The sequence below is a fragment of the Haliotis rubra genome, unplaced genomic scaffold (genome assembly GCF_003918875.1).
Source record: "Haliotis rubra isolate DU_JTF1 unplaced genomic scaffold, ASM391887v1 Scf631, whole genome shotgun sequence".
Classification (NCBI taxonomy): Eukaryota; Metazoa; Mollusca; class Gastropoda; order Lepetellida; family Haliotidae; genus Haliotis; species Haliotis rubra.
Genome location: NW_025767337.1, coordinates 90,850 through 109,568, shown reverse-complemented (window position 1 = coordinate 109,568; position 18,719 = coordinate 90,850). Strand labels below are relative to the sequence as shown.

The window sequence follows — 18,719 nt, the reverse complement described above, 5'->3', positions numbered from 1 at the left end:
TATTCCTTGGTTTATAGGCATTGTGTCTGTCTGTCCACACATGGATAACGTGCCTTAGGAATTTACCGTCGTCAGTAATTTGTCAGATTCCTATCTTCCCGTTTAATGGTATTTCGGGGATACCTTATCATTGCCAGTTCCTTAATATATCGTGTTAATCGATATTTGCGAACAACTTTGCTAAAAAAATACATGAGAATATTCAAGTTCTCACCCGAATGGTTTTGAGGACAGTCATGCTAATGCCACAAGTACCATAGTTTTTTTCACCTTTTTGCTAAAAACGTGACAGTTCCAGAGATTTAATATCTGTCGGGGTGGGGGGTGGTGAGGTGGGGGGTGTTTAACTGAACTGAAACCTGTATTTTTATCACAAGATGAACTTGCATCCTGAATTATTTGAAAGGTTGCCCAACTTAATTCTTTGTGTATATTGAGATTTGTAAGTCATTATTGCATCATTGTTTCCTATTTACATCCTTTAAATCTCTCTTTGTAAATCATATGGACTGCCTATAGCTACGAATGTTAGTAATATAATAGCCGCAATTACAAGTCCGTGCGTGTGTATGTTATAAGTCGTTTCGTGAATCGTGTATTTATATATCACAAATGTTGGAATGTGAAGTGAAAATACATGTATGGTTTGGATTCTTTATGACTCGGTGCCGCACTAATGTTTTCATAAATTGTACTTGTTACAGGCAGCCCTTTTCTATCGATATGACATCGACTAGTACATAAACGACAGGCAACCTAAAAACTGATAGTGTGAGTAACGACCAACAACGTCATCCCGCAGTGAACCAAGTCATCGAGCCTGAGCAGACAATTTGATCAGCATTAGTTGGCGGGATACTGTTCCAAGTCTTCATTGGCTGTAACTATCAGCGGCAAAATTTGAAAAGGGCACAGACAATAGTAAGTGAAACGTCACCTGGTCTCGCCCCTAGATTTCGCTAGTGAACTGTCTTACTGTCAGTAATATCTTTCACATCCGCCAGCATTCGGTTTGTGGGGTTGTTCTGTGTTGTTTTTTGTTTGTTTGTTTGTTTTTTGTCCTTTTGTTTTTTTGGGGGGTGCAGTTACACTGTTGAATGTTCTATACATATGGTGCTGAGCTGTAGTATCAACTGAAAACTTAAATAAGCGCGTTAAATTACACTTTTCGGGAAGCCTAGTGGTTAAAGCATTCGTTCGTGATGCCTAAGATCCGTTTTCGATTCCCCATATTGGTACAATGTATGATGCCAAATTCTTATTGCTAATAGCGGCATGAAACCATACCTACACACTATCACAGAGAGTCCTTATAAGATCTATGTCAAAATGGGTTTGTTGTGTGTTCTGCCGTCGGGATAACAAACTGTATTATTTCAATGTTTTCATGTAACAGTTTTCTGAAGTTAGCCTGAAGTTGACTTGTTAAGAATGTGAAGAAGTCTTGTCATATGCTCTGCAACTCTTAATTTAGTCGAATTAAATCAATATATAATACATGTTCTTGAAGTCCGTATTTGTGTGGCAGGTATTTGGATGTTTCAAGTATGACTAATTTGAACGTACAAGACATTGAGACCAAGATAACGGGAGATGACGAAATTCAAAAGGTAAGACACCATAGGAAGTGATCACTGTTATAACGGTGTACCAACAGAGCTAGGGTTATATTGTTGTCATAGAGTTAACCATTTCTTACGTATGTACATGTGCCCACGAGCGTTTGTTGGGGATGCTCTCGGGCGGTAGGTCAGGATGGTTGATGGACGGAAGACAGAAGTCATATCAGCAGTAGAGTTGATGATGACAGCAGCCATGTTTAATATGGTTGGGGAATGATAGTCGAAATGGTACATGTTGATGGTTTACACGTAACAGAACGCAGACAGGGACAGAGTCGCCCATGTTCCTGGTGCGGACACCCGCTCTGTCAATTACACGCTTTTTAGATGATCTGGGCCCGTCTCCTAGACTGGAGACCGTCTCTCTGACTGATCATGTCAGTCGGGTTATATACATAGGGACATTACGCCACGTTGTGCAAGTTCACTGACCTATGCACATGTACATATGTAAGAGCCGCCGACGTTTGGGAGGTCCTAATTTACATCTACTGACAAGGGTCCTGCCCGGAGGGAGGTTATGATAAGAGGGGATACATCGAATGTTTGCTGAATACAGACAGACAAAGGAGATAGAATTTCGGTTTACTTGTGAGACATATTGAAACAATTAGGTCGTTTGAATATAATACGTTTTGAGGAAGTTATTGAAATGGTTTACTCTGTGACGTAACTATGTCTCTGTCAACAACATGATATCTATATTCATACTACTCGTAGAAGTTCATGTATTCACGGGATGTCAGTAAATGTCTGAGGAAGTTCAACTATGACCCGTCCATTTACCACTTTCTCAAACCAAGGAATACCTTCATGCAGACATTCCCTTTATATTAGATTAGGACCAGTTTGGATTTCTGAGAGATGGATTGTATACATGTCATCACCTGCCATAGTCAGCACCACGTACGTCACTTATTGGCGGCCTGCTGAAATACTGAATCCAAACCAGTGCTTGTTTATACGTTGGCCGCATTCAGCAATATTACAGCTATATGGCGGCGATCTGTAAGACCTAAATGTCTTCTACAACGGCGCCAACATATTGGCTAGACGTCCTTGTTGACGTTCACCGTCTAATTATACTTAACTGTGTATTCCAGATACAAGACACTGAAGAACCCCATGAAGATAACTCAAAATGGTCCAACCAGTTCCAGAGTACCTTGGCTATGCTAGGATTCAGTGTTGGAATGGGCAATCTATGGAGATTCCCCTATGTTTGCCAAAGAAATGGAGGAGGTAAGATTAAGTTGAACACCAGAGAAAAACTGCTCACGATCATTACGAGTAAGGAGGTTTTCATCAAATGTTTTTACAACATAATCGGTTTTCATTTGATCGATTGGTCATGGCTGATGATTTTGTATGCTTTTGAACCTATTTGTTTTCAGGTGCATTCCTGATCCCATATATTATCTTCGTGTTATTTCTCTCAATGCCGCTATTTTTCCTCGAAGTTGCACTTGGTCAGTTTTCTGCTCGAGGACCAATAAAGGTGTGGTCGTTGTGTCCAATCATGACAGGTAATTTTCATCGGAACAGAATGCAAAATTAAAGCACCCACAAAGAATCGTAATTAACACAAACGATTACTGATTACCTTCAATAAAACAACACAACGTTGCCCTATCAAACGATAATTTAGCAATTATCTTATTCAAAGATTCTTACTACCTGATCCCAATTTGATAAGAATCCATTTCCCGAAGTATCTAAGATAACTCAAGGATTTAAACCTACACCTCTGACGGTAAAAATGATTTTTCTTTTTTAATTTTTAGAGAGAATACAATGATTTCAAAAATATCCTCTCCAGTATCCTAGATAAACGAGTGAATATTGAATTAAAATTATACATGTTTCAGAGCAAAAACAATAAGCTGCACATTTGTTTTTCTTTCTATTTTTTGTGTGACAGGTATCGGTTATGGCATTCTGACTCTCGGCTGTCTTGTCGTGCCATACTTCAGTATGGTGTTTGCTTGGGTTCTCTACTACATATACAGCTCCTTCTCCACGGTACTGCCCTGGACAAATTGCGATAATACATGGAACACACCACAGTGCGTTTCTTCAAGGGAGACGCGTCTCTCCATTCCCCCGAATGTGTCTCTGGAACAAGTCACTCACCGAGCGGAGAGCGGGAATACGTCTACAGACATAGCAAGTGTCTTTGGTCACACGTCCACTGAGGAATTCTGGCAGTAGGTTTTGGCAAAATCTCCCCATTAACCATCCAGACTCTGTTCAGTTTCCCAGCTCAGCTAACTGTATTTACGTTGAACAGCAAACTGCAAACATTACCTTAAACTGGTCACCTTTTTAACATTACAAGTATCTTTCCAAGGTCATTGTTCTAGGACCACATACATCTGGTTGAATAATGTAGCTAGCTCTCGTCATATTTCACTATTTTGTTTCATGATATCCCCAGCTTTCATAAATCCCATGGTCTGGATATCCAAGCTGCAAGATTTGTGCGTGTTAGTCATTTCAGAATCCGATGATCAACGGTTCGAATTACATGCGTAGACTCATTATTATTCATCCACAAATGTATCCACGTTATGTTAACCAACGATGTAAATATTCACGACAAGCGTCCTCCCACAACTAATGTAGGCTGTGTTTATATACAACGTTCTTCATTCAGGTTGTTCGGAAATTCAAATTCATTTGCATTTGGTTTGTCAACGGGAACAATCATTCCCATTTGATCAATCCTTTAATGTGACCAATTGGCGCACTATTATGCTCTTTACCCTATAAGCTAGTGCCTGCATTCAGCAAGCATTCACCTCACCCGTCATACAAACATGCACGTAACCAAAATTGTAAGAGACATTACATTCAATCATAGCTGCATGATCATAGCGAACGAATAGGGAACACATTACAAGTATTACAGTAGATGTGACGACCCCCAGTGATTTTGGATGGCATTTTTGGTAAGGTCTGGCAAACATTAAACTTGACTTTTCTATAAGTAGTGCATAGTGTTTCGAACAATCATTCAAATTTTCATTCAAATAGGTACCGTAAATGTATCAATATCACAGTGCAAATGAGGGTTTGGGAACTTCAGTTTTGCTCTACCTGTTTGCACTTGTACAGGCTCGTGTATATCGCAAGTCGAACTGTTGGAATACTCGCAAAGTTCTCTTCGTGACATCCTAAACAGCTTCCAGTGAAAGACAGCATCTGCATAAAACAAGATATTTCAAGATGTTTCTGTATCGTCAGTTAGAGACAATTTGATTGAACCTAGAATCATAGGACCCTGCCACGCCCTCGGGCCATTTATGTGCAGATTAAATTACTGGGCGTTAAACCACTAAGCCACCAATATGATGAACAATATTTGATAATGTTATCAAATATATTCATACTATCGATAGTGGGGTGTTTTAACTTGCAAAATGCTAATTTGTCATCGGCCTCGGACAGTTACAATGCACTCGCAGAGTTAACAATTCATATGTTGCAGATACCGTGTTCTGGGCATCTCCTCTGGGGTCGACGACCTTGGGCCTGTACAACCCCATCTGGTTCTTTGTTGGTTCCTTACCTGTCTGGTTGTATTGCTCTGCATCATTAAAGGAGTTGGATCTGTCGGAAAAGTACTGTATTGTATTTATTCATAAAGTTTTGAAAGGCCACAGGCCCAATAAACATACAATCTATAGAACATATAATGAATGCAGGACTAACATGATATATATCACGCAGATTTAAGTAACATTCTGTTCTTTAACGCAAAAAAGTATAAACTTTTATTGACACAGGGTAGATTTACATTGCGTTGACATAAGATTTATACATTTAAAACATGTTCGATTTTTATAATAATAACTACCTAAATATCTAATCCTCAATGGTGAATAAGCGTTACAAATCATTACAAGGTGATATTCATTTTCTATATCGATTAATCCTGATTTTGCACCGTAGAAACACGTACTTTCCTCTTCGTCTTTATTGTGATGTCTTCCTGTTGGTGACAGCTACAGCGAAATCTGATGAGAGTTTGTAAAAAGGGTTTATCGTTTATACAGTTGAAATAAGGTTCCATGGTTAAAGTTGTTTTGAAAGTAGAATATGTTATTAATTTGGGTTTCTGGAGAACGTCATTATGCCATTGTTGAGATCCACAATCCTGAATGCACTGTTTGAAATCTGATAGAAATAATCCTGAGTCCCCCACATCCTGGATTACCCATGTATATCCAAAGCCGTATTGAAAGAGAATGTTTTTGATATAAGTTTAAGTCCATGATTTACGTCCAGCCCACAGAGCATAAGATAGGTTTGTTTTGGTAATCGGTTAAGTCCAGTATTTAATACATTTGAAGATGAGATGACTGTTAATCCGATGACGTCCAGTTTCTCCCAAAACGGCAGCATTACTTGTAGCTTTAGGCAGGCCCAAAAACGTTTCAGGAAGTTGGTTTGTACTTTTTCAATCCTTTCGTACGGTTGGTATAGGAAAAGGTCGGAAAAGTACTGTCTATCCATATTAATAATTAATTAATGTATCAGTCTCAATCTCTTTCAGGTGATGTTGATCATATCTTCAAAATAAACCTGTGTTTTGAAAATTACATTAATGTAAGACCGAATTGATAAATTTTAAACTTCACTTGGAACTGAAAGCACTAGAGGATTACCAGTTACATAATTACACTGTATTTCCTCAAAGAATTCCGGTGGATGAACAGGGAGCAGGCATCGTTGTCCATAGAGAAGTTCGAGATCAAACACCAACAGATGATGCATAGGTTAACATTAAGAGCCTATAACTGTTTTTAAAAAAAAGACTTAAGTCTTATAATTTAATCTCCCTGCCTACGTGAGAAATAAGGTATTTACTGAAGCGTTTTAACGCAATAGTTCATGTTGGCATATTGGAAAGCCCTTCATTGTGTGCACAGTTTCCCCTGAAAGTAAGATAAATAGTCTTAAGATATGTTGGGTATCTTAAGCACATGTCGGTAAAACGTCTACAAAAATAGTCTCGCAAAAATGCATTTGCTGCTAATTCCATTTATTATGCATTTGTAACGTGCAGCAACATTGATGCAATGCTATTAATTAAAACACTTTCCAAATCGGTTTCACAAAATGGGAAGTTATCTCTTGTATATAGTTATATTGACTGTGATGTACTCGTGAATGTCCAGGTCAGAATCTTCAGCAACCCATGCTTCTCTGAAAAAGGCAACCAACATGATCAGGTGGCCATCAGATTCTTTGACCTGATTGTCATCGTATCCGAGATGCACAGATCGATGCTCGTGCCGTTGATCACTGGAATTCCTGGTCCAGACTTTACAATTTACAGACCACCGCCATATAGCTGGAATATTGCTAAGTGCGGCGTTGAACAACAAATACACAACATCTTTGATCCTATGTGTCACCGCTTCTCATTACCAGCATACATCTTTAGGATCTATTCAAGTGTAGCTCAAAGGACTACCTTAAGTTTGTTGTAGAGCATCATATATGTGTTCGCTATAATGAGGGCACATTCTATACACCAATATAGAGACAATACTGTTTTTCTTACAGGTGGTGTATGTGACGGCGTTGATGCCTTACGTTCTTCTGACGGTGTTGTTGGTCCGGGCATGCACGATGCCTGGTGCAAGGGATGGAATTTTATTCTATCTGACGCCCGACTTTGCACGTCTTAAACACTCTCAGGTATGATGAACTCTGTTGTAACATCTCTGGCACTCTGAATGGGTGTTTTTATTCTCGCAGTACAACTATTTGAGGTATGTCGAGTTTACAGAGTCCGACAGCCAGGGAAAGGCCGGCGAAGTAAGGCTGACACTTGGTCAGTATATGGGCAGAATTGGCTGGTCAGTGATCGTCCCTCCTTGTCCCTGGCTTGCCCCTCTTCTTGTCTGTCAGTGCTCTTCCTCTTGTCTTCCGGTTCCCCTGCTGTCTTACGGATCCCACATCCTGTCTGCTCTTAAAGGCAGATGGACGGCTGACGGTCTCTTTAGGTCGGCAATGTTAATCTACTTTATTGGTCATATTTTGACGAGCTCGACGCATCTCGGAAAAGTATTCTTTATTATATCGATTCTTACACTTATTACCATGGATGATTTATAAAACAAAATTTATTGAAAGATTATGCCGACGTAAATATCTTTAGGTTTTGAATTATGCTTTGTACAACTAATATACAAAGTAATCACAACATACTTTTGTTCCGCAAAACAACCACAGATTTTACCCTTGTATCTGACTATCCTGACATTAATACATTACATGCTGACAACAATAATGTTGGAAATGGTCTCTCTCTCAGGTGTCAGAACTTTCTATTTTCGGTTTATAATTTCTCCCACATTATTATTTTATTGAAGCGCCAGAATATCAACTTTCTAATTAAAATGTACGTCTTTGTCATACTTCTAGGTGTGGCTGGAAGCTCTGATACAAGTGTTCTTCTCAATGGGTCCGTCATGGGGCACCTTGATAACACTCTCAAGCCACAACCCGTTCCACAGCAGCATAATAAGGTATTCCTCTTCAAATAGTAAGTTACACTTTCAAAATGAGACTGATCTATATTTCTTATCACCAGTGGTGTAGTTAATACAATACTGTTCACCTGCACAGTGTTTGCCTGGTCAGCAGGATTTGTCTGATGTATAACAATACATATGATAAACACGTCAACACAGCCTCTAACACAACGGGTAAATGCTGAGTCAGTATACAGCACCACTACTTAATTACTTATTTTCGTTGTCACATGACGTACACGAAGTTTAGCAAGCTTAAACAATTACGATGTTTTGATCCGGGTTAGAATTGACCACCAGTAATGCTTGTCGTAAGAGGCGAATAAAGGGATCGGGTGGTCAGGTTCGCTGACTTGGTTGACACATGTCATCGCATTCCAATTGCGTAGGTCGATGTTATTTACAGACCTCCGCATATAGCTGGAATATTGCTGAGTGCGGCGTAAAACTAGACTCACTCACTCACAATGTTTTCAAGTGAACAGGAATTGTACACTAGATCGTTCTAAATTGTTTTTTTTTAACGTCATGCGAAATTATTGGCCATCGTATCTACCTGTTCAACGTTGTCTTGATTCAGACCTCAAATGATTGCATAGATATATTATGTATCCATATAAATTATCTTGTAACAGGACAACAATCGTGGTAACAGTAGCTGGAAGCTTCACTAGTGTGTTTGCTGGATTCGTGGTCTTTTCAACTGTTGGGTACCTGGCTCACAGTCTTCGGCAACCCATTGATGACGTCGTCACATCAGGTAGTGAATAACACTCTTGTATACTTGTTTATATGTAGATGGCTATCAGGAAACGAGTGTTGGACCTAGGACGTATTATTTTCAGCAATGCAAGCCCCTGTGTCTCAATGCTCTTCCTATGATCTGTTCCCTCATGCTTAATTCCGGCATGTGTTTGTTGTCACATATCTCAAATCTCCCTGAATTTTTTTCCCAAGAAGTATGAGGACAAGCGCGTTGTGCGAAATACATTGCGTTTCGGTTGCAAATTCATTCCAAATGAAAAAAGATTCATATTATTTGATGCATGTTAACTGTAGAGTCCGCATCGTGTGGACCCACCCTGTTTAGTTTCAGCACTTACTCAGCGTAAGATTAGTAACGACAGAACTGACGTTTGATGTTCCATCCCCCCGCATGAGTGTTTTTCTATCATATAGTGACGTTGACCATAACGACAACCTTTTTCCACCTCGCTCTCGACGTACAACACGTAGAAATCATTATTAAATGCTTCTTGCTTTCTGTTACTGTTAATGAGGTTCAAAACAATGTGTCCTGACCGCACATTGCTCGTTCAGATAATGCGAATTAGGTATTAGGATGTATTTGGTTAACCATGAAGTCATAGATGTGTGAAACTTTTATCAATGTTTGCCTGCTCCTGGACCGTTTATCGTTGGTCGCATATGTTTTCCATGAATATTTGCCTTTTTGTTATTAGTCTCGAACTACTAGGCGTTGGTTTGTATCCTCTTTGAACAGGACGGTTTCAACCCATATCCCAGATCCTTCAATAGTGGGTTGAGTATATATGCAGACAGCTCTTTCTTCAGTTAATTCCAATCTGCATGTGCATTTGAAAGGTCAGTGCTAACAACAGTTTCCCTGTAAGTCTAGAACATGTATATGGGTGTAAAGAAACTGAATGAAACATGTAATGTATCACCATTGGTTTCTACATAAAAGCCTCGAGAGCAATGCTGCATCTCTTCAATAGCGATCCTCTGGCATCTCTAGGCATATACGTATGAGTGCAAGTGATTTGTAACTACAGCATTGGATGTGTGTTATATCAATATTCGTTTGTTTATAACGACCACAGTGCATTATTCAGGAGCCCCTCTCTTGAGTCTGGGTCAGAATATGATCACAAATGCCTCATGTTTGTGACAAGAGCCATTCAACATGGGTATCAATGCAAGTGATTGTCTTTCATGGAAACCAATTTTTGTATCCAATTTACATGCTGCACGATGTGTGCTGTGGTGCTAATGTGGATTAAGTTTAAAAATAAACGAACATTTTATGTTCAGGGGAATTCAAGAGTAACATGATCTGGAAACACATAACACTTCCTTGAATTCGCGTATGCCTAGTGTTTAAAATATTACTTGAATGTTCTGTTGTTAGTTTGAAGGATCATTGGACGTTGGAACATTTCGTAACTTACTCAGGTCTATGCCAACGAAATATCCTTCTTTCAGGACCTGGCATTGGATTTATCATATATCCAGAAGCAGTTGCACTTCTTCCAGTGCCTCAGCTATGGTCGGTCCTCTTCTTTGTAACAACGTTGATGATGGTGATAGACTCTGTGGTAACTCAATTTCAATATTAATGACTAAGACGATTTCACATTATCAAATATTATTTGCTTCGGTGCATATGAATCTGAAATTGGGACATTCAAAACGATTTATATAGCCGTCAAGTCATGTTGCTATCTATGGATAAAGAGTGAGTGAGTGAGGTAAAATTTAACGTCACTTCGGCAATATTTCAGCCATATAGTGACGAGACATGTTTTACATAAACAATAAATTTAAGTTGCTAAATAATCAGTCATCGAAGGACTGTAAAATAACTAGAGTATCACAGATGGAGTCTAAAAATAGCATGAACATGTAAAACTATTTTATGTGAGAAGAAAATACAATATAAAAACGGGCTATAGATCGCCAACAACTGAAGGTAGATCACCATACTAGGAACCATGGGGACTTACAGTGCCTTTGCTACCTGCATGGTCCCTAGCTGGATTTACACCATCCCTTCAGCCATTGGCGTTTATACTGAGATTTAGCCATACATTAAAAACGCAAAAATACTACGACTAAAAACCTGGTACACTTAAATTGACGAAATGTTTTGGGACTTACGTACCTATGGATAAAGATGTCGAGTGTAACAAACTAACCACAAGACTGCATTACAAAAAGAATAGTTTCAACCGATATGGAGCGGTCATCCATTTACTCCAGGCTTATGAGGTATAGTTAAGTATTCCCCTACTACAAAGATTTCAAAACGAGATATTCAATCAAGAGATGTTTGAAGAAAATTAGTCTCCACTACTTGTGTTCAGTTTTTCCACGAAGGATGAAATTCCCAAATTCAGCGCATTTTTTAACAAACCTATGTAAAAGAATTCCTGAAGTGTATTTCAAATACATGTTACAGCGTGAGTACTACATGTTACCACCGTTAGGAAAGGTTCATCCTTTCTGCAATCAACACTTGACGATATGTTTTGGGTATAGATAAAATATTAGTCACTACCATGTTAAGATTTCTGATGTCTGATCAAAGACTTTGTGTTTTTTAAAGTCGCATTACGGAGTTACATCAACACTGTTATATTACAAGTGACAGAATGAACAAGTTTTATCAACTTCGAAAGTTGTGGATGAATGAAACGGTATGCTTTTTGTTGATTCAAACTTACTTTGACTTATAAATAATAAGCCTCGTGCCTTGTATAACATTTAATGTGAAATGTTTGTTCACAATTTGCAATATCTTGTTTCTGTTACTGATTCGCGTTTTCTGTTAATGATAGTTCGCAAATGCTGAATCAGCTCTCAGATGCATAAAAGAACTTCTGCCAGAGCGGTTTCATTTCAAGTACATGCAGCCCGTCATGGCGGTTGCGTTCATGGGAGCAACGTTTTTGGTGGGGCTCATCTTTACCACTCGAGTGAGTCTTGTTTTACATTAAATTGTGATATTTCCATATACAAATGTGGCGCTGGGGTAGTCTAGTAATTAAAGCGTTCGCTGGTCACGCCGAAGACCGGGTTCGGTTCCCCACGTGGGTACAATGTGTGAAGCCTTTTTTTAGTGTCGCCTGCCGTGATATTGCTGGAATATTGCTAAAAGCTGCGCAAAACATACTCATTCACCCACTGATATACAATTACATTACTTTACTATAAAAGATAATTTTTCTTCCATTGTTGAATGATAATCATATTGCCTGCTGTATATTTTAGGGTGGCGTGTACCTGTTTACGTTGATTGATTGGTATGTTGTGGCAGTCGTCTTGTTTGTCACTGCGGTACTTCAGTGTATCGCCGTTGGCTGGTTATACGGTGAGTCCATTTTTCCATCAATGTCATTTTCTGTCTTCATGTCTTTAGTTAATTTTACAGCTGAACTTTTGTTTCAAAATGTGATGTTATATAGTCAAATATGAAAATTGAAACGATCATTGTTTCGGTTATAATCGTCTTAAACACCACACATAGAGCAGAGATGATAAATGAACAGGAACTGCGACATCCTTGTTCGGATAACCTTCGAATGAAGAGAACGGTAATGTTTTTGTACTAAACTAAAAACACAATACATTTTCCAGGCCGGGATGGCAAAGGGCATCAATGAGTGAGTGAATTAAAATTTAACGTCACCTCGACAATATTTCAGCCATATAGTGACCAGAAAGGGTGTACATAGATCGTTAAAAGTAGAAAACTATTTTGGACAATACAATGAAAAAATGGGCTATTGATCGCCAACAACTAAAAGTAGGCGTAGGTGTGTGTGTGTGTAATAAAGTACCATATAACTAGTCATCGTCTTCCCAACAGAAGTGCTTGACGCGATTGAAAAACTGTCTTGGTGACTTGCTTGAATATGTCTCATTGTCCTTCACAATGTGTAACGTTGTTCACAATATTACTGGTTTGTCAGGCGTTGACTCTTGTATGTAAAGGACGTCATGAGACCGACTCAAACACAAAACAAATATATGATGATGATGATGATGATATGATAATTGTACATCTTCAGGAGCTGAGCGCTTCTCTTCTGATGTAGAAGCCATGACAGGCAGACCACTGCCAGCCATCTACATGCTCGTGTGTTTTATCTTCATTTCTGCGGCCTTGCTGGTAACAATACCATCTACTCGTTACAAAATATTGGCACTGGATTAGTTTTCCTTTTACCATGTTAGTATTCGGCTTTTAACACCTGTATGATAAGGGTAACGTAAGCTAAACGTTGCTCACAATTTTACTTGTATATTAATTTTCTTTGAGGTCAGTGGCATTGGTATTGACAACAAAAACGATTTTCTTCAAACACCATTACATATGTCAAAGTATATCGCAACAGTAAGCATTCCTACCATCCGCTGAAACAGTTTCCTTTTAGCGTTAAAAGTACACTAGTGGTGAACATTATATGAATGGAATAATGAAAAGGAGTGATGATTCCAGATGTTTGCGGTAAAGTTTGGCCTGTTTTCCCTAGCAAATTATACCCACATAAAGAATCATGTATGTTTTTCATGTCTTCGCGTCACAAAACATGAGCACAAAAAATGAAAACTCACGAACGTAAACAATTGAGAATTAATTATAATGGACAGAAATATTACGGCAACGGTTACATGAACGGATATATTGCATATGAAGTCAACAGTAACACATACGTCTAACATACATATGTAACAAGAGACATTTCCATATGCTCGCGAACTCTCTAGGTCTACTATATACTATAAATTATAAAATGTGTTCTGTGATAAATGTGATTTTGTTCTTGACTATTGTTCACCTGGCGTCATGTAAAAAACGTGATGTCATAAAAAATGAGTGACGATGGCAAACAGAATTTTTGGCGTTTAATATTCATTCAAAAGTCATATTTCTCAATGAAAGCCTCCTTTCTTTAGAATAGAAGAATAGAATAATATTTTAATGCCTTTTCAGGAATTTGTGTTACATCAGCAGAGCTACTGACACATTAGAGAGATACCAAACATATTTACATAAATTCTTTGATTTAGGTATCTTCACATTGGTTTAAGAGAGATATGGTACTTGGAATAAAGGATGTACGGGCTCTCTTAGTTTTCACAATTGGAACTTTGTAGCGGCGGCCTGAAGGGAGGAAGTTGTATTCCGAATTTAAGTAATGAGTACGGTCAGATATGATTTTGACAGCTTGATTCACGATTTGCCGCTCATATATTGATGATAAACATTTAAATCTGACTCCAGCGATTTTACTTGCAGTGTTAACAATTTTGTCTATTTTAGATTTGAGATGAAGTGAGAGAGACCCGTACCAACAATGGAAGGAAAATGTTAAAATACTCTGAATAAATGCTACATTAACTTTGTGAGTAAAATGGAAAACAATAATGATTGTTTTACTGTCATTTAAGATGGTGCTTGTTCTCACTATGGCTTCGTACGAGAATCCAACATACCGGTACTATAAGTACTCCGGATATGCTGTGGTCGCCGGATGGTGTATTGCCCTGGTGTCAGTTGTCCCTATTCCTGTAACCATGGTGGTGACAAGACTCAGAAGAAAAGGATCTCTGTTCGAGGTATTCTTTGCTACTTAAAACACATGTCACTGATAATAAATTGTGGAATATATACATTGAGTGAATGAGTTAACATTTTACTTCACATCGGCAAAATTTCTACCATATCATGACGAGAGAAAATCATGTATTAACAATAAATATATGTACAATTTATAGAAATTCATCGAAGGATACTATCACAACTAGATAATCACATATCTGTAAAAACTACCCATTGCCAAACGCAGTATAAAAAGGGGCTAGAGATGGCTAGCAACCGAAGTTGGTAATCATACTGGGGACTGTTGGGAATATATGTATACTGAGCTTGCAGCCTGTTTTAAGCAATTGTCCAGTCATCACCTTTGCAGTGTTTTGAGCCAGGGTGATCTGGCAAAGGCAAGGTTTTGGACATCATGCCAGCGTGTCCGAACTATCGATGCTCTTATGCAGTCACTTCGCATTACACTAGTGGTACGCAACTAATAAACCTGCCTGTTAGCATACGCGAGTTCACATTCATTTTCTATTTCCAGCGAGTGAAAGACTCGGTGTCTCCAGACCCTGTCTGGCAAAGGTTAAGAAAGCGACATGATCTCGAAGAGCGAACAGATTCAATCTCCATCAAAGATACGTTTTTGTTTATGCTCGGAATCAACAGAAGGAGACATCATTTCTAAGTTATCTTGCTGCCCTGTACGTGCCTTTTTCGGGACGTCACCTGCCTACCACTTCACAGTCTGATCGCACCTGTGACCTTTGTGGAGATTTTCACTTAAAATATGCAAACAACTATCCATATAATGTATATAGCTTAGTTCACTTTTCTGTTATTAACCAATAATGTGCTACCCGTTCCCTAAATTGACAAGTTTAGATGAAAAGAAGTCATTGTTTTGCTTCACAGAATTTAAAGAAATGTAATTATATAAAATAGTTTTACTGGTCTCGGTCTACAATGACTTGTGTGTTAAGTTCGTTTCTTACAGAGTTATTGCCCTTGATCCTTGTTTTGCAACTCAGTGCATCCTAGCTGACATGAGAACGATGTTTCTCGGAAACCTTTGAATATATTATATGAATGTTTCCATACACATCTAAGAGATACTTTTCCAGACAAAGACAGTGGTTGGCGTAAATTATTTTTGTGCACAGTTACGGCCTTACCTCACTCACTTTATAGAATCTGAAATGGGGAGTTCGAGTGCCAAAACCTAATTCATTCCTGTGTTACGTCCCTTGCTACATGTTTTCGAATCTGCACATGACGTCATCAGTGGCGACGTTGTCTGAAACTTCCTAAAAGTCTGCATACTAATACTAGAAACTTGTTAATTATTAGCTAAAACAAAGGTCCCGTTAAAACATGTTTCTCTAAAGTTGCAGCCTTTGATCTATGTTATTTCATTTCCTGACTGACTGAGTTTCGTTTAACGCCGCATTTACCAATATTCCAGCTACATCACGGCGGGGGACACCAGAAATGGGTTTCACACATTGTACCCATGTGGGGATTCGAACCCGGGTCTTCGGCGTGACGAGCCAACGCTTTAACCATTAGGCTCCCCCACCGCCCCCTCATTTCCTGAACGATGGCTGCAGTGGGTGAAGATTTCTCAGGAAATCAGCATTGAGGTGATATGTCCCTGGTGAAGGAAGGATAGTGACACTGTGACACAGTTAATTGCAGTCTGTCACATTGATATACTACAGGCCATGCACCTGCTATTGATCAATATCAATATGTTATCAAGATGTTATTACAGCCGTTTGACATCTAAATGATCGAGGCGGGCAAACTAATATTTCTAATTGACTTCTATGTGCCTATTCGCACGCTAAGGGATCAGATGATCAGGAATGCAGCTGATATTGTTTTTTGTTAACTTTTTAAACTTTCGGTGTGAACTCGGGAATTTATATAATATACAGTAAATTCACAATGGCCGTATCTCTGTAAGAGCATAATAAATGTCATGATTGTTGCTAAACTTAAAGATAGTAATATATGTTGTTGTTGTTTTTTATAAGGTTGCGTTGTCTATCATATGTTGTATATTTGTGAGGTCGTGAAATTATATATATTACATACTGTATACTGTATATTTAGAGAGGCGGTGGTGTTGCCTAGTGGTTAAAGCCTTCTCTCGTCACGCCGAAGACGCGGGTTCGATTCCCAACATGGGTACAATGTGTGAAGCCCGTTTTTAGTGTTCCCCGGCTGTCATGTTGCTTGGATATTGCTAAAAGCGGCGTAAAATCATTCATATTAATTTTTAGATCTGTGTATTGCAATTCTGGGCGACAAACTATATCCACAAGACTGTTTCGCAATAGTCCGCTCTATCTCCATGTCGAGCAATACACCACCAGATCCAGCCTTTGATGTGAACACATTTGAATTGTTCAGCATGCTCAAAGGACAGACTAAAAATTAAAACCAACTAAATTCAAATAAAACCATCATTAGATGAAAACACGTGCTTTAAGAACTAACTACGGAATCTAAATGACTTGTAATAAATATTACGTAAGATATGTCCGGACTCTTCAAGGACCTGTAGCTGTTGGTCATCAATTGATCATGTGATCGAAAGGTGGTTATAGAAATTTATCAGGTAAACATTTACGTTGTTTTTAAGTCTTCTGAGCAGTCTAGACACTGATAGTGTTTAAAGAATGGATGTGCATTCCTTCGTTTCGTTCAGTCAAAGCGAGGATATTCTAGAACTGGCATATATCCAGACCTATTTCCAATGTGTGCATAAACATACAGGCCACGATTGAATGTTTAAATGGTCAGAAGCAATGCGTCTGTATTCATTCCTACCAGGGAATTCATATGGGTTTCGCTAGGATTGTGGATGTAGTCCGTCAATATTTACGCCATTTCAAGAATACCGTCTTTTGAAAAAAGTGTGATGGCAAGAATGAGTCCGGTCACCGTCAGTAATTAGTGGTACGTAGTTTATGTAATGCCCAGGAGTTACCTCTCTTGGGTATTGCGCCTGCGTTAAGTAACTCTTCATGATCACCCGTTAAGAGCCTCCTCTTGAAAGTCGGTTTTGAAAGCCTTTCTCACTGAGCACCCTTTTCTGCTGCAACAAGCGCATGTGATCGACTTCTCATCCAATGGAGAACCCATAAAACACGTGAAGTTGACATTTGGGAAAATATATGTATGGGAGTCATGTATCATTCACACAAGTCCTAATTGTACAGTTTCAGCAGCATCTTATATATATCTTTATAATTACACATCTTACAATATGGTGTAACTTTCAAACCTTTCGTGGAAATCAACACATTTGGCTCACTGAAAACAAAATGGATTCTTCTTTGAAAACCTAGGGAAATATTTGGACATTTTCAAGTGAGACGTTACACAGTTATAAATCAAATTATGCTGTTTAAAACTCCTACCATTGTTTGAACCGCAGTCGGAAATACAGGAGATCTGAAAGACTAATATTATGGTATTACTTTTCTGAGAAAAATGAGCTTGTGTATTGGAAATAGACCAAGCACAACAAGAAACTGTCATTGGTTAGAATTTTTTTCTAAATTTATAAATATAATAATGATGAAAAGTTGCTATGTAAGGTTTAACAAGGGGATATTAAGATCATATGAAGATTGCAGAACATGCATGTGAAACGTCCATGAGGCGGAGCAGGTGTCACAAACTCAATAACACAGCGGTTTATTGCCGACGTACAGAGCCCATCAAATGGACATGATAGCTTCTAGAGTGGCTTGCTCCCTACAACTGCTGCCAAATCTAAAAGGTTGTCTTACGAATTTGGGATACGTTGTAGAAGTCGCTCTGTTTCATCCGACACGTGATATATAGGGGATAGATCCAGTGGATGTGCAGTCCAGGGCAGTACTTAAATATTGTGATGTGGAAGAAAAGCAATAGCACGGGCATTATCAATCCTGGGCCATGACGATGGGGAAACGAAATTATCACTGGTTCTTTCTCTGTAGCCTACACCTGCCCAACTGCCCAATTTACAGCAACTAAAGGGGTTCTCTGACGTGCACTTATCCAAACCAAGCTTATCACGGAACGACCACTAAGCCGATTCTTCTACATGACACCGAATTGAGCATGACGGTAGACACATTTTCAGTGTGAGCTGTTTGAAATATACAGTCCTCAACCACGACCATGGCACCAATATGGCAATACGATGTG

The 18,719-nt window shown here is 38.8% G+C and overlaps 1 protein-coding gene across 1 annotated transcript; it reads left to right on the top strand.

The window, feature by feature from the left end:
- The first annotated feature begins 709 nt into the window (after window positions 1-709).
- LOC124256618 (sodium- and chloride-dependent glycine transporter 2-like) lies at window positions 710-16,523 on the top strand. Its single transcript, XM_046690590.1, has 15 exons — window positions 710-921; window positions 1,529-1,610; window positions 2,726-2,864; window positions 3,017-3,148; window positions 3,544-3,829; window positions 5,113-5,245; window positions 7,197-7,331; window positions 8,061-8,164; window positions 8,806-8,930; window positions 10,397-10,509; window positions 11,752-11,889; window positions 12,185-12,284; window positions 12,985-13,085; window positions 14,369-14,536; window positions 15,055-16,523. Exons 2-15 carry the CDS (start codon window positions 1,548-1,550, stop codon window positions 15,196-15,198), a joined length of 1,881 nt encoding a protein of 626 aa, XP_046546546.1. The 5' UTR covers window positions 710-921; window positions 1,529-1,547; the 3' UTR covers window positions 15,199-16,523.
- Window positions 16,524-18,719: the final 2,196 nt, after the last annotated feature.

Bases quoted from the DNA above. Each gene is read 5' to 3' on its own strand.
- LOC124256618 (XM_046690590.1), top strand. From the start codon at position 1,548: ATGACTAATTTGAACGTACAAGACATTGAGACCAAGATAACGGGAGAT. The intron at 8,165-8,805 runs GTATTCCTCTTC...ATCTTGTAACAG, and splicing joins TTCCACAGCAGCATAATAAG to GACAACAATCGTGGTAACAG. The intron at 14,537-15,054 runs GTATTCTTTGCT...TTCTATTTCCAG, and splicing joins GAAAAGGATCTCTGTTCGAG to CGAGTGAAAGACTCGGTGTC.